This window comes from Crassostrea angulata, chromosome 3, assembly GCF_025612915.1.
Source record: "Crassostrea angulata isolate pt1a10 chromosome 3, ASM2561291v2, whole genome shotgun sequence".
In the NCBI taxonomy this organism is placed as follows: domain Eukaryota; kingdom Metazoa; phylum Mollusca; class Bivalvia; order Ostreida; family Ostreidae; genus Magallana; species Magallana angulata.
In genome coordinates, this window is record NC_069113.1 from 31,560,636 (window position 1) to 31,577,124 (window position 16,489).

General features: G+C 32.8%; 2 protein-coding genes across 2 annotated transcripts; both read right to left on the bottom strand.

Annotated features, from left to right (window-relative positions):
- Positions 1-1,042: 1,042 nt before the first annotated feature.
- On the bottom strand, positions 1,043-4,948 carry LOC128178962 (perlucin-like protein). The gene is made up of 5 exons (XM_052846403.1): positions 4,794-4,948; positions 4,444-4,529; positions 4,062-4,152; positions 2,914-3,124; positions 1,043-1,202 (listed from the first exon to the last, which is right to left on the bottom strand). Exons 1-5 carry the CDS (start codon positions 4,942-4,944, stop codon positions 1,172-1,174), a joined length of 570 nt encoding a protein of 189 aa, XP_052702363.1. The 5' UTR covers positions 4,945-4,948; the 3' UTR covers positions 1,043-1,171.
- A 6,954-nt stretch (positions 4,949-11,902) lies between these two features.
- On the bottom strand, positions 11,903-16,165 carry LOC128177791 (perlucin-like protein). Its single transcript, XM_052844661.1, has 5 exons — positions 16,042-16,165; positions 15,636-15,721; positions 14,333-14,423; positions 12,227-12,437; positions 11,903-11,979 (listed from the first exon to the last, which is right to left on the bottom strand). Exons 1-5 carry the CDS (start codon positions 16,082-16,084, stop codon positions 11,949-11,951), a joined length of 462 nt encoding a protein of 153 aa, XP_052700621.1. The 5' UTR covers positions 16,085-16,165; the 3' UTR covers positions 11,903-11,948.
- Between the last annotated feature and the right edge of the window lie 324 nt (positions 16,166-16,489).

A 16,489-nucleotide genomic window follows, 5' to 3' on the forward strand; every position in this document is an offset into this window, starting at 1 on the left:
ACACAGGTTTATACATTTTAGATTCATCCTTTCCACACTTGGTAATTTTTGAATTGATATGCTTGTATTTGTTATACATGTATCTAAGATGTTTTCTACAGGCCCATTTGGCATATCAGAAGGTGTGATCATTGTCGGCAGTCTAGTTTCCTCTCGATCTTCTTTCCCCTGGTCTGTAGCGTGTCTTCAGATGACAAGATTTCTCTGAAACCATGGTAACGTTGCTCGAATTGTATTTCTTTCTCTCTCTTTGATGGGCATGTTTGTCTAAGATACTTCGGAGTTCAGAATTGTAAAACTTTTCATTTTTGGTTGCATTTTTATTGAATTGGGCAAGGTCGTTCATAAATTGTGTCGTATTAATAGCCCTGAATTTCCGAATTTTTCGTTTCCCTGATTATCTTAGGGGTACATTGTAGGTAGAGGTAGATACATGTAGGTTTGAATGAAACTATGGTCACTAATCTGAAAATTTTCGGATGGTTCGGACAAAATAATTTTATCATTGTCTCGTATAGTGATTAGTTCAAATGTGTTTCCGTATCGATGTGTTTGGCAGTTAACTATCTGACACAACCCCATGACATCACACATTTCATTTAATATCCAAGTCATTAACTTTATTGTGATAGATGTAAAAGTCTCCACTAATGATAACCGTGCGATGGGTTGTTATTATCTCCTCTAGAAAAGTTGTAAATTCATAAAAAAATGTCGTTGTGGAAATTGCATGCGTTTTTGAGTATGGGGGAAGATTAACTCTCAGAATATGTATAGTGGTCGAATGAAAGTCTAATTCAAACAATGAATATTCGAATGAATCTCTCTTTCCAGAGTCAACTAACTTTATTTGAAGCATGTTTCTAAACAAAATACTAGTTCCGCCACCAGATCAAAATTTACGTAGAACATTAATAAAAGCATATCTACATGTAGGTAATGTAAACAATATTTAACAATGTAAACAATTTTCAAACAATGTTAACATGAAAACAGTTTAAAAGTTCGGTCACAAATATTAAAAACAAAGACAATTTACCAATAAATTTATAATTTTTTATTATTTGGAGGAAAGTATACTTTCGTAAAAACTTTCGTTTACGAAATGATAATGGCAAGTCTGTGTTTGAAAGAATACATTAAATCTTTATCTGCAAAATTCCAAAATATTTCAACCAACTACTGGATTTCCAGGGTTATTTCTGAAAAATTACAAAATGTGTTTATCGTAAATATTGCTTAACGGTTCATGTTTTAAAAACTAGATGATATCCCGCGCAAGCTCGGAAATTACCACTTTACACAATAATATGAAAGAAAGCTAAATATGTTTAACAATATATTTTGTTCATTTTTCAATACAAGTAGCTGTGTTCGAGATTTTTAAAAACCTTTCTTAACCTATTCTTTAAAATTGAATTTAAAAATACTTAATCAACAGCATGGCTTGATATTTAGAGAAGCGGGGAGGAATAAACAATGGATAATATATATATATATGTACTTGGCCCTCATTCCAAATGGTACAGCTGACTGGAAAATTATTTCGTATCCCTAAATTTTATTCTAAGGTCAAACACTATATTTTTTTATCACTGTCCCCAACATAAGACTGTTTTGGTAAATTGGGGGAGGTTGGTCACCCACCCTTAAACTTCTCCGTGTCATGCATACAGTAATTTATTTAAATAGACGTACATTTAGAACACAATCTGTTCTTTGTTTACAAACTTATGTGTTAGATTTACTACCAATTTCTCATGGTTGAAAAATAAATTAAAAGTAAAAGAAAACAACCCACGTTCCTTGAAAGTTCTTTCCATCAAAACTCAAACCGCATCATTTTGTTTTATTCATCACTTTTTTGTAATAGCCAGAAATATCCGATTCAAGGTATCTGCCCACGATGCATGATGAACCCGTCATACGCTTTTTTGCCATAGCGTTCATTAGTATAACCGCGTTCCTGGTTACCCTGTTCTGAAAAGTTCTATTTCATTCTCACCTGATGTCGCGCTTACAAGCGTTCTATCCATCAAAACTAAAATCACGCATTCAAGAAAAGAATTGCTTTATTTCATTTCGTCAACGATTGTCAAATATTAACTTCTATGTAAACTCTAAGTAAGTTCCAAGGAAGTTCTCTTTACGTAATCAAATATCATTTTATTGCTTGTATATACATATTTGTACATGCATTTTGATGCTAACTATCCCTGATTTGGTTCAGCCAATACTATCTACCACCGTTATATCATAGATTTTTCTTAAATTTACATACAAAGATTTTAATAAGATGGAGTTGGCCCCCTCCCCCACTTTTCTGTGACCATTGAAACATTGAAATGAAAATAAGGAAACAAACAGTGAAATTGAAGTAAAAACTATACCAACTACCCCCCCCCCCCCATCCCCCTCCCTCCCCCCACGGATTAGGAATTTCCAGATTTTGAAAAGTAACCTCTTCCCCCCCTTTTTTAGCTTGTCAATATTTTTTGGGATGAGGCTTGCCCCCTTTCAAAAACGATGCTACTTGCCTGATTTTGCTACTTTGGGATTCTTTATCGAAAATTTCTTATTAATATTACCATAATTTCTTATCTTAAAGTTGAATTTAATATTTATATCTTACGGACATCATATCACACGTGCTGAAATATTAAAGGTGTGAGCAGTTACTCTGGTACAGGCATTTTTTAGTTAATTGGCAAAATGTCTTATACGTATAGATATTTGAATTAAAAGAGAGAGAAAAAATCATGTTGTTGCTTAAAGAATTTCAGTTTAAAAAAACCCCAAGATTGTTCAACGGGGAGCACTTTCTGGCACAAAAAGCAACATCACACAATAAAATTTATTTTGAATCATATTAGACTACGTTAAGATATTGGAATCAATTAAGAGAATTCTTACGGATCCTCGCATATGTAAGCTCGACGAAGATCACAGTCTTTGTCATTCCAGTAGTAATGATGGTGAGCCTCCTTCATCAGACAATTTTCACCGTTGTGGTTGTTAGGTTGCCCGGGGGTAAATTTGGAGTATTGAAAAATGTTTCCTTCTGGTTCCCATGCCCAGCTTCCTTCTAAAGACCAATCTGAACCACCCAACCATACGTCAGACACTACAAAATGTTGTCGGATATTGTCTTTATGACCGCTGCACTAAATTACATATAGTCTGTCCAAAGATATTTTTGCAGCACATTTTTTGTAGCACAATTGTTCTATGTCTATAAATACCTCTGGGTTACAACGATGTTCGTTCAATAGTATAAAAAAATCCCAAGATTTCCCCTTTGAAACGCCCCCTCTAGCTTGTCAGATTTCAATACACGGCTTAAAATTAAAAGTCTACGAGGATTTTCCATTGCCACAGAGATAAAAGTACCCGGATGATAACGTTGAAAAATTGTGCAGGGTATTCTGTGTGACTTCCGAATAGAGAAAAGATGTATACATTCCCCATTTTCTCTTTCATCGATTTCAATTGCACTTCTTTCACAGGTATGTGTATATTTTATAAAAAAAATCTTATAAATGTGTGACATAAATATTTTTGGAAAGATTATTAACATGTTTTGATTATTATTATCGAGAATAACTTATTCTAGAACAAAACGGGAAATTACCATCTTTTCAGCAGTACAACAGTTTAAAATCAATGATAGTACTGAAAAGCGCTAAGCGAGTTGTTTACACATAAAAGCTACTGCAATTGAAAAGTAAACAAATTAGGAAAAATTACTAGGGTCTTGCACCTTTTCAATACAAGGTCATGCACTTTATAATGATTGAATACTTCTTCACCAAAATTTTAGGTTTCATAGACATTTTTGCATGATTTTAGATAGGGAGGGGTCAGGTCATTACCATATTTGTTTTACTCCAAATTATTCCAAAGCGAACTCATTAATGAATTGATGTGATTCCTTAACAGGTCTATATGGTATATATGGGCTATAGTACTCAAGGTAACTGTTGAGGCCCGTTATCGTCTTGTTAATTTTGCAAAACAAGTTGGCCATTGTATCAGCGGCTGTATAAGTAAACAATGTTTACCTCCATGTGTTTTCATTAGACTGGTAACAAATTCATCCTCACTGGCACTGTCTACGTGTACCAGATATGCACCACGCATCTCACACATTTTCTAAAAACAAGTTTAATAAAGCAATTAAACTTTCCCAGTAGATATACAAAAACTTTCAATTTAAAAATTAAAAAAACTTTAAGAATAAAATTTGTCATTTTTCTAAACATTGCATAGAAAAAAAATCGAATAATGAAGGAACCCCTCTCCCTCATAGAGTCTGGATTTCCATTTTTTGCAAAGTTGTCCTTTTTATATTGTTTATTTAGTTTTGTGTTTGTCAAGATATTTTCGATAAGTTTCCCCCTTTCTCCCCTCATCACAAAACGATGCTACGAGCCTGATACTTACCATGCTATCCACCCAGGATGTTGGTTCCCCCGATACATGGTAGCAGGATGTATTAAAAGAAGTCCATTCGCTATGACACCCAAATGCTGAAAATCAAATTTAAAAAATTAACTTTTTTCTCATTCAGAAAGAGAGAGAGACAAACAGACAGATAGACTGGGAGAGAAACAGAGACAAGCACACTGTGAGACAAATTGAGATACAATTTTGTTTTTTTTTTAATAAATGCTCATTTGTCCAGAGATTTCTGGATACAATATATTACTTGTATTGAAGTGAGGTAAAATTAACATTGAATAACTTTGATAATAAAAGACAAAACAACAAGAACAGAAAATCAAAAGTACAACCTATATGAAGAATACAAAATAAACATCCTATCGTCCTGATCATGACGGCACCGTATGTCTTTGTCACAATCACAATATACAATATTACACGAACTTTACACACATGAAAGTCAGATAAAGAAAAGTTTTGATCAACGTAGGTTATGATCATAAATAGAAGGACTGGCATTTAATGTTCAATCGATAGTAATCTATATCAACAAAATGACCTCAACAGTTGCATATAGGCAATAATGTAACTTATAGCATTTCAACTTAAAGAAAACCTGGCTTTTTAATTCAAACTCAAAATATATGATTATGTTTAAGAAATCGGCAAGTAGAATAAATTACTGTAATGCAAAAATCTTCCGAATGAGTTAGCGAAGCAAAATATCAAAATGTTAAAAGTTAAAGGTAAAAAGTAAAATTGTCGAACTGATACGATTGCTATATCAATACTTTTATTAGATTTATTAAGATTGATTATAAGTTGTTATGAATTTTTTTCATCAGCATCACATCATGTTTTAATTTAAAAAGCAACTCTTTAAATCTCTCTCTCTCTCTCTCTCTCTCTCTCTCTCTCTCTCTCTCTCTCTCTCTCTCTCTCTCTCTCTCTCTCTCTCTTCAGGTCATTGACGTGCATGGAAAATGGTATAAATATGATAATATGCGAATGAAATATACTTATCGATTAAACTACGGCCAAAAATTCATTCTTGATCATCAAAATTCCGGTTATTTTTTTCAACAGGGAATTGACTCTAATTGCACATGCTTTCACTTATGTCATTGAGTTGATCACTAAGATATACGTCTTATTAGACTGTTTTCAATAATACAGATAATCAAAACTGTCAACCAATAAGCACGGACTTATGTTCTGTATCACACAATGTCTACCACTTACATAGGCTCTCTAGTTCAAAGATGAAACTACATGTAGTTCTTGCTGTTATTTTTTTATTGACCTTTTGACATATTTAAATTCATTATGCTAATAGATTTTTAAAAGTTTTTTTATTGTATGAAAAATCGATCTTTTAAAACATCATATTGCATTTTTAAGCATTTCAATAACTATGCAATGGTAAGGAATAATGTATCATAATTTAAGTATTACGTGTAATATGTATAATTGTAAATTCTGGTTGGGGCGTGGTCAAGTACAATAAAATTTTTTTGCAATTTAACGATTAAATATTAGAATATTAATAGCGAGCGCAGCGAGGCGGCGAGAAGCGCCGCTCGCGTAGCGAGCTCCATAGACAACGTGTACGAACGGAGGAAATTCGAGTTGAAATCTGCACATTGTTCAAAGAAACTTTTGTGGACCCGCGTGAAAACGTTCTACTATCCCAGTGATCCTTTGCGGTGCATAGCAACATGGCGGAACAGGAAGCGTTTCTAAGGAAAATTCTTACCTGTAAATCGCAAACATCATTTTCATTTACCAATAAAAAGTCCTTCAAAAACACCAAAGTATGCAACCAATATGCTTACCTAAAAAAACCTGTACCTATCTGAACTTTTGCTGACATATGACGTCATTTCCTTCCCCGAATTTGTCCGACAAATTTACGAAAACTGTCGAGCGCAAAAGAAAGTTAAGTATGACGTCACAGTGATCTAGCGTTTTAATTTCCCGCGATACATTTAGAGGTGGATCAAGCATCTGTATTGGATGTAACGTGTAGGAAGTACTCAGTATCAGTGTTAACGGTGACTCTTTGGCTGATTAGTTTTGTTTTGATAATTTTTTAGCTTAGTAAATACACATGCAAGTTCCATGCTAAATTTACTGTCATATTGATCCAATCATATATGCATACGTTAGGTAGGTGACAAAAATTATTAAAAAAGAAAAGTCCAATCATTATTAGATCTACGTGCAGCCACGTCATTTTGTAATGAATAAATAAAATAAAAACAATTGAACTGTTAAAATATCTACATGTATTTGTTATAGTTGCATATGTGGTCAAACCTTCAAAAATATTGGATATCATACATTAAAAAAGAGTGAGGGCACATGTCTACAACGCATATAGAGCGTAAAAAAAATTGATGTCACTGAGGAAAATAATTGAAACACAGGTAACAGCAAGGAACAGAATGAGAAATAACACAGACACACAATTTATTGTTTACTGATTTTAATGATCATTATTAAAAGGTAAAGTAATGATAAAAAATAATTGTATTTACATAAAAAAACCAAACGGCTTTTTGTTTATCAAAATATTTTAGTAAGTCTGTTTAACATTGTATTAATGCTCAGTGGTAGTTTGTTAAGTGTAAAAGCCTAGGAAGGGACCATTGGAATAAAAGTTTGATAACTTCGGGTTCCTTGCGGTGGTAAAAGTTTTCGAGACAAAGCCAAGGTTTTTGGTTAGGGCAAGTCCACGGGTTGCATTTAACAATGATGACAGATGTGTGGTTCCTTCTGCGCTCGCCCCAACGGTCACACCGTAAAACATATTACCGAGCGCAGCGAGATGCGGGCGAAGCCCGCCTCGCGAAGCGAGGATTAATGGTAACACGTATATATAAGAAAATCAGTGAAAAATGAATGTTGAATCAGATGTACTAAGGCCAAAAAAAAATTCTTCCAGCCCTGGGCGCCGCCATATTGGCAGCCATTTTGTTTTTAAAAAGTTAGTTCGATCATTGATTGTTTATTGCCCCTAAACTCGCTTTAATAGGTTCCAGTGTTTCAATAGAAGTGAATTTGAATTAAAAGAAATAAAAAAGGAAACCAGAGAAGTTTCAATAGTGCTTCAATCAAGAAACACGACTTGTTCTGTGTATGTCTTATCAAATTATCAGATGGAAAATAAAAACATAAACGTCAAGGAACTGATCTTTTAGATACTGAACAAAGTATGCAATTTTATTACAGCGGCATTCATATGAATAAAATTGATGAACAATAAAAGAAGAAATAAAAAAAATTCGGAATCACGTAACTGTCTTCGGCTATTTCCGAAGACAAAACTTGAACGTTTTACGTCTGAAATATGACGTCATAATGTAGACGGAGCACGCGACGTGTAGTTTAACGTTGACGAATGGCATGAGTAGGCAACTGTGCAGGCGGATCCTACTGTGTGCGTTTTAAATATATTTTATCATACATAAATCAACCTGCACTGTGTTAAATCTGCGCTCGGTCCAACGGTCACACTGTTTACATATTATATTAATGTTAAATGACAATGTACTGTATCATTTAATTTACAAAAAGTATTCAACGATAATAAACTGGTTTTACAAGACTTTAGTAAACATATACAACACAGGAAGGAATTGATCATCCCAGGATCTGTAACCAATGATTTGTAAAGAATTAGTCATTTTTTTAAATTTATCACATGTTTATCTCAATATACGGCGGATATCACTCCTGAGATAAATTTTTGATATTCCACTGTGTGTTCTTACGCCACGTGACGTCATAACTAAACATTACGTAGATTTAGGCTGTTGATTGACGTAGAATAAAAAATTAAAAAATGAATTCAGTTGAAGTGAGGAGTTCTAAATGTAAAGCATTGAATGCTGGTTTAATTTTTTTCATGAATTAATAAATACATGTTCGAAAATTAAATGTTGGCTTCAAATTAAATGAAAAAATCATATTTTAAAATTTCTCTTTAAGTTACCATGGAAGCACTTTTAAAATATGTTTCTCAATAAATGTTTTTCTTTTTCTTGAAAAATGTTGTGCACATTACTTACAATGAATTTTCTTATAAGCATTAAAATGCCATTTTTACTTCTTTACCCCATGTTACCATGGCAACAGGACCACATAGCAACAAATAAATGGTGTTAACCGTTTTTACTCATCAAAGTCTATCAAATTGTAAAGTATGAAGAAAATCTGTGATTATGCGTGGCCACCGAATTTTGATTCTTGCATAGAATTGATGTTACGGTTTAAGTGAATAATGTTATGTGCATAACGATCTTAAAAAAATGCAGTTTGACTTGCCTTTACTCGCCAGTTCGTCACGGTCATCGTCATCCCATATGTTGGTGCATTTAATTGACTAATTGACCGGCATTTTTCACCTTGGTAGTTGTTAGGCTATCCATAGGCAAAGTTTGAACAGTTAGTCTCCCATATCCACTTACCTTCATCTGTCCAATCAGACCCCACAAACAAAAATGAGTTACCTGCATTAGAAAGGTATTAGCAAAGAATACATTTCCATATACACAATGTAAAATAGCATCGCTATCACCCTATTTCACTAAGACTCAGTTTAAGTAAAATTTGAATGCCCTAAAACGCACATCTTTACTACTATATTAAAATAATAGACTCGAATTTTTGGGCTTTAATACCGAGAAATTGGAAGACTACTGTCTTTTGTTTTATATATATTTAATATCATTGGTACTTGGAGATTATCAATTTGTTTTTTATTTTTTCTCAATCAGACTTCGCTAATTAATAATCAAAGAAAATTCTTCCTTTAAAAAATCCGGAAATGGTCTGAATATTTCGTATTTTACAATCTTGCGCATGTGCATTACTTTCAAGCCAAATCACGGGATGCTCTTTAGTATATGTTTCCACATTATCACATTTGCATGGATAAACAAAAAAAACCGATACATGTAATAAAAATACGTGTAAATTTTCATTCAAAATTTGCTATTTACTCGTATATTCTGTACATAAAAGAAATTACGGGAGATACATGTAACTCTAACTCAGTGCGTTTAATATGAACAATTCCAAGAAATCTGAATGTCAACATGGTGTGCAAATTTGATGTATCTATTTCGTAAATGCCCGACATAATATACAATGCCAACCCGTGCGTGCCAACCCGTGCACGCACGGGTCAAAGTCTAGTTTGATATTATTGATTCATTGCAAAAGCATCTAGCAATCGATCATGCTATAACATTTATCCACGATTCGTTTTCAGGCGACACATGATAATAGGAATCACGGTAGGGTGTCCAACCTACCGGCCAAGCAGTCCCTGCTTTGATAAAAGTATCTATTTTAAATAATAAGGACACCATCCTAATATCGTTAACAAAGCTGTAAAGTCGAAAAGTAATACTTTCGATGAAAATCTCTAGTGAAATTAATTTTTGCTTTGCTTTAGATATATCAAGGAATACTTACCTTTTTCAGTTATATAGAGTCTTGATTTCTAGTAGATTAAGCTTTTTCTTTGTATTTTGTAAATAGGTATATCAAATATACGCTGTCTCACCTTTTTCACATACATGTATATAGTGTCCTGGTTCTAACACGTTCCACTGATAAATATCAAGGGCATCCATAAGTCGGCGGTTTTGTGTATAATGGTTATTTGGTTGAACTGGTGCAATATTTTAGTAATTTATGTTTCGACCCAATTATTCCTATATCCAACTAACTTCAAATACTCAATCACAGGCTTCAAGACAGGAATTAGATTATTTGCTGGAAAATGCTTTAAGTGTTTACAATATATTGAATTGTCTTTACTGTGGAAATAAAAATTAATAAAAATAAAATGATAATAAAAACCAGTTAATATTAGAATATTATAGTATTTTTCATTAATAATGTCTGCTTTCATAAAAAAATATTTAAGGTATCATATGTTTGTTTACCTTATGTTACGGTATAAATGCAACAGAGGCGACTCTTATTGCCTCTGATGGGGCTTGGACCCGGGTTCTTCTACTCTACTTAGACTTTATGACACGATATGATTCTTCGACCAGAACAATCATTAGAAAAATAACAATTCTGTGAGTTCTCAGAATTATCTAAGCAGTGAAGTTGATAAACTAGATTTATCTCTATTATTACCATACGCTTTTGGTTGATTCGTGCTTTAAAAACCTTTAAAAAATTTTAGTGAAAAAAAGTTCAAAGTGATAAAAAATGGATTTCATATCTGGGATCAGAATAGTTTAATTCTGGCTAGTGACAATTATCAGGAAATAGAAGCCCAAAAGACACCTAGGGTCAGTAAAGACGGAACTGAAAGGTAAAAATTGGAATTTAGGACAAGTCAGGAGATAGACTCAAGACAAAAACAAATTGGAAGTCAAGTCTCTGGTGACGGTCTTACGTGCTGACAATCACAAGAACGAATGGGTAATGAAAATTGTGTTAACATCTTCCTAAAACCACATTTACACGTTAGATTAAAAAACGTATGTGGAAGAACATTTCATACGGTATCTTTACTACTGTGTGCATTGTTTATTTTATAGCATATTTATTAAAATGTTTTCAAAAAGGTCCTGGCTCCACCGTCACCAAAATTTTCAAATTCTTCAACTCATTCCTCAACTCAAATCCTTTAGAGAAAAGTGCATAAATTTGAGGTCAAACCTCAGATTTGAGGCTGAGTATTGACTTGAGGAAAGTTGGTGACGGCGGGGCCTGGTTACAATTTTGAGCCAAAACATTAGAATTCTAAGAGAAAGTAAGCATCAGATCCAGTGAATGCCATAGAATGCAAAGCCTTCCAGCATTGCTTAAAGATTTCGGACTTTGATATATATGATTTTTTTCTTGACAATAAAGATCCTGTAATGCAAATTCCGTAGTTACAGGCAACTTCTGAAAAAAGATTGTTTTTTTTTAAATTAAAGATAATAAACCATCTTCATCGCCCCAAAACGGGTATGAAATGTATCCGGCTTTTGCACAACAATGCATTTCACACAAAGCACGTGCACGGATTGCGACGACGTATTTGTAGGCGGAAAATGTTTTATGTTACTGTCTTACAATTTCACATAATTGAAAAATTATGAACCACAAAATGTTTATCAGAATATTATGAGTTTCCAGGGGTATTAAGAAGTATGTTTCCAGAGATCGATTAATTGTCTAAAAAAAAGTAGTCAGGTAAAGGGCGAGTGCTTTGAAGAGGAGAAAAAAGAGATCAATTTGTGTTTAAAACACAACAAGATATTTCTTTACACCCAAAATGCAATTTTTTCTCACGGTTATATACAGAACATGTTTTAAAACAATTTTTAAAGTTCGCTCGCAAACATTAAAAAAAAGAAATTTAACCAATAAATTTTTGATACATATTGTTTGGAGGTAAGTAAACTTTCGTTTACAAAATGACAATGAAAGTCCGTGCTTGAAAGAATACATTTAGATTTTATTTGCAAAAAATCCAACATATTTCAACCAACCGCTGGATTTCCAAGGTTATTTCTGAAAAAAAAAATATTGCCCAATGATTCATTTTTCAAAAATATTTTACTTCAGAAGAGAGACAAGAAAATCACATTTTTATTTTAAGAAGTTTTTTCAAAAGAAAAACAAGATTGTACACCTATGGGCCATCAATATCTACAAATAACAACATTATACTGACACTATTTTATACTTATACTTTATCTTATTTTAAATCATATCAAGTCTATGTTAAGATTTTGCAATAAAAAAAGAAAAATCTTACCGATTCTCACATATATAAGCATTATGATCGTCACAATCGTTGTCATTCCAGTGGTAATGATGGTGAGCCTGCTTTACCAGACAGTTCTCACCATTTTTGTTGTCGGGTTTTCCGGATGAAAAACAGGAGTATTGAAAAGGGGTCCCTTCGGGTTCCCATACCCACTGTCCTTCTACAGACCAATCTGAACCTCCCAACCATACGTTATGCACTACAAAATGTTGTCTGATATTGTCATTATGACCGCTGCATTAGATTACCTAATATGCATGTTTATTATTAAGTTAAATAATCGAGAAAATCTTTTTCTAGAACAAAACGAAACATTACAACCATTACAGCAATAATGAAGCTTTAAAGGGAATTCGAATCATTTGAAAATATACTTTTGTCTGCGAAACGAATTTAAAATAATACATACACAGATTGGCAATATTGGCGTTACCTAATATGACTACTTAGTGAGCTCATTAGAGTTTATTTTTATAACGAATAGTTGTTGAGATACCTAAATTATAAGATGATGAAATGATCTTTTAGTTCACTTTAATAAAATTACATAAAAGTCAACTTAAGGAGGCCGACTTTAGTTTGCATTGCGCATGTTTAGCGCATTCTAATATAATACAGTTGATTAATACTTCTTATGAATTTTTTTCGATATCATTTATAAAATTGAACACAATAAACAAAATACAGATAAAAATATTTAAATTGTTAAAGGAAATTTTTATTTTTAACACGATTTTTACGTTGTGCGATAGGGGAGCATTGCCATTGCGCTTTTATGACGTTATGATAAAACGAAGCTTTGTAGGAGTACGTTATAAGAAATTACATAAAAGAAAAAGTAAAAATTGTACGCTGTTGAAATTTTATATACAGAATGATGCTATCCTCGAGGACATTGTCCTTATTTTTGGAATGAATCCATTATACCAATCATCATTCGTGATGATCCAAATATATAGCAAAATTTGGTGCATTTTAATATTTTGAGATGACCCCCACTAAAAACCAGACGGTAAAATTTTGTGTTTTTTACATATAAGGTAGGAAAAGCTATTACTAATCATATATAACAATTTGAGAAAAAAGCTATTGTAGTATTTTTTAAAAACAGCTTTGATGTGCGGAAAATGCAGTTTCCTATATATTCCTATAGTAAATGTACCTCTATTTTGAGATGATCCCTAAAAAGAACCAAACGGTCGATTTTCATGAACCTTCGCAAATAAACTAGAGTTGGTTTAAATTACATATGGTTAAAAAAGAAAGGGTTATGCTATTGTAGTTTTTTCGCAAAAAACCCAAATCGGCCTCCTTAAAATTGTGGGGCTTGGCGACGTTTAACATTTTGCTACAAGAAGTATAAATTACATGTTTGTATATTGCTTTCACACGGACCAAGGGACCCCATAAACGGATGCTAAAAATAGAGACGTACTTTTACTATATCTTTAATTGCAGTAGTGGAGTTTTACGGCATATCAAAGTTTAACTCGATTTTCAAATGACTTGAACTTTTTAGCAGTGACCGTGTCTTATCTATGCATATCGATTTAATTAAGTCGAGATAGAGTTTTCTGTAGTTAATTAATTGTCCTTGAGACTTGATACTTTTAAAACATCTGCAAACGCTTTTTAAGATGTTTGGAACAGCTGCGCGCAACACATCATTCCACCACATTTGCTAACTGTGATGCAGAATTAACAGTTAAGAGGCAGAAGAGTATTTGCCTAATGGATATAATTCATAAAATTGGGCTAGATATTTGCAAGGCCATTCAAAACGTTGAACAGACTTTTTTGAAATACTTCTTTGAACATGCAACTATTCGTTATTCCTTTGTTATGATGATCCATGCATAAATAAATGTTCAATTAGGTGAATTTTCGAATAACATATTGTATTTGTAAGATAAGCGACCGCACATTTACGCATTTTTGTAGCTGTGAATACTACGTACACTGCATGTACAAAACTTGATGCCGACGAAAATTCACGAGATCGCAATGAATAAAATTACTTGTTGTCATCTTGATAATTTTTGAAACTAGTTAGTCATTGAATCGGCGGTTGTTTAAGTAAATATTAATGTTTACCCCCATTTGTTTTCATTAGACTGGTAATAAAGTCATCCTCACTGGCAGCGTCTACGTGGACCAGATATGCACCACGCATCTCACACATTTTCTTAAACAAAAGTTTAGTAAAGCAATTATAAACTTCCCAGTAGAAACACACAAATCTTCATTTTGTAAATCAAAAAGCTTTTACAATAAAATTTGCCTGTGAGGAACTGATAGAAGATGAACTCTTAATTGCAAAATAAAAAAATAACAACAAATTTTGGTGATAACATGTCTTTCTTATGAAAAGGTTTTTCTGTGTCCGGATTACTTTTAAACATGACTTTCAAGGGAAACAAAAATGGGGATATCACAATTTCTAAATTCAAGTTCAATATAATATATTATTACCACAGAATTTCAGATATTGAGAATATCTTATCAGCATGATGGAGTATGCATATATATAATTGTAAAGAATTTGTGTATCTACACTAGTGTTAAAAAAGATATTTCAGTTCAAAATGTTACTTGACACAGAATAGTTTAATGAAATGGGGGTTTCCTTCAGATAAGCAATGTACCCCTTGGGCCAATATAGTAGATCCTTCAGATAAGCAATGTACCCCTTGGACCAATATAGTAGAACAGTAGAACATCGGCTTGATTTGTTTGATTGTATACTGTGGTCTCATTAATATTCAAGGGTATCAATTTTTGTGGATAAAGTGAAAATCACAGTTTCAAGGATACGTAAATTCGTGGCTAACGACCCCATCAATACAAAATATTAGTAGAAATTGCAGTTCAATAAATATTTAATTTCAAGGATAAACTTAACAACGAAATCAACGAAAATTGGTATTCAACGAATATTGATGAAACCACATTATCTACATTATATAAAACCATTTACGATGAAATTATTAATACATTATGTGTTTAATATATTTATAATGCAAATAAGTTAAAATCTAATAAAACCATAAAGAGGACTTTTACAGAAAAATATATCAACAAAAGCTAACAATATTGATTTTAATCTTAAAAACCTAAAAATTAAAAACATAGAATCTAAAAATTATCATTTATTGTCCATAATGTGTACTGAGGCATGTAGCATCCGCTCCTACCCCAACTCTTACGTGCAGAAAACATTAAAAAAATACATATAAAACAAATAATTATCAAGGAACCCCCCTCTCTGCTAAGAATTACGATTTCCAGTCATTCTTATTTTGTTGATTTATTTGTGTGCTTATCAAAGTTATTTGGATGAAACTGCCCATTTCCCCACCCAGAAACCGATGCTACATTATACGTGCGTGGTCCTTACCATGGCATCCATCCACGATGTTGACTCCCCCGATAAGTGATAGCAGGATGTATTGAAAGGAGTCCATCCGATCAGACACCCAAATGCTGCAATGTAAAAAAGTTTGGCCTTTTTTCACATTGAGAGAGAGAGAGAGAGAGAGAGAGAGAGAGAGAGAGAGAGAGAGACGAACGGACAGACAGACGGACATACGGGGAGAGACAGACAGACAGACAGACAGACATACAGACAGTCTGGGGACAGAGTGAGAAATATAGGATTGCTTTTTGAATGAATGCTCGTTTCTTTGTATAAATCAAAATATAGCCGGAGACAACTGTGTACTATTGAAGTGAGATAAAATAAACATTGAATAACTTAAATAATAAAAGAGAAAACCACAAGAATGGAAAGACAAAAGTACAACCTATATGAAGAAGATTAAATAAACAGCCTATCGTCCTGATCATGATGACACGGTGTGTCCTTGTCACAATCTCAATATTACACAACACGAAAATTCACTCACATGGAAGTCAGATAAACCTATATTTTGATCAACGTAGATTATGATCATGAATAGCAGTACTATGGCATTTTATGTCTGACCAGTTTTAATTTCTAATGAGTAAAATGAACTCAACATTTGCATGTAGGCAATAATGCAACTGTCAAAAATAATTGTGACATTTAATCTTAACGAAAATCCGTTTTTTCTAAAAAAACAAAAAAACAAAAAAAAACAAAATTTTAACTCAAAGATTTTAATTATGTTTCGAACATCGGCTAGTATATTAGGTTAAATAAATAAATGCAGAAATATTTCTACTGTGATAGTGAGGCAAAATGTCAAAGATTTTTTTTATAGTTAAAAA

Excerpts from the sequence above, each read along its gene's own strand:
- LOC128178962 (XM_052846403.1), bottom strand. The coding sequence starts at position 4,944 with ATGATCATAACCTACGTTGATCAAAACTTTTCTTTATCTGACTTTCAT. Across the intron at positions 4,530-4,793 it reads ATTTTGTATTCTTCATATAG|CATTTGGGTGTCATAGCGAA; the intron begins GTTGTACTTTTG and ends TTTGATTTTCAG. Across the intron at positions 4,153-4,443 it reads CATCCTGGGTGGATAGCATG|AAAATGTGTGAGATGCGTGG; the intron begins GTAAGTATCAGG and ends ACTTGTTTTTAG.
- LOC128177791 (XM_052844661.1), bottom strand. The coding sequence starts at position 16,084 with ATGATCAGGACGATAGGCTGTTTATTTAATCTTCTTCATATAG. Across the intron at positions 15,722-16,041 it reads ATTTAATCTTCTTCATATAG|CATTTGGGTGTCTGATCGGA; the intron begins GTTGTACTTTTG and ends TTTACATTGCAG. Across the intron at positions 14,424-15,635 it reads CATCGTGGATGGATGCCATG|AAAATGTGTGAGATGCGTGG; the intron begins GTAAGGACCACG and ends CTTTTGTTTAAG.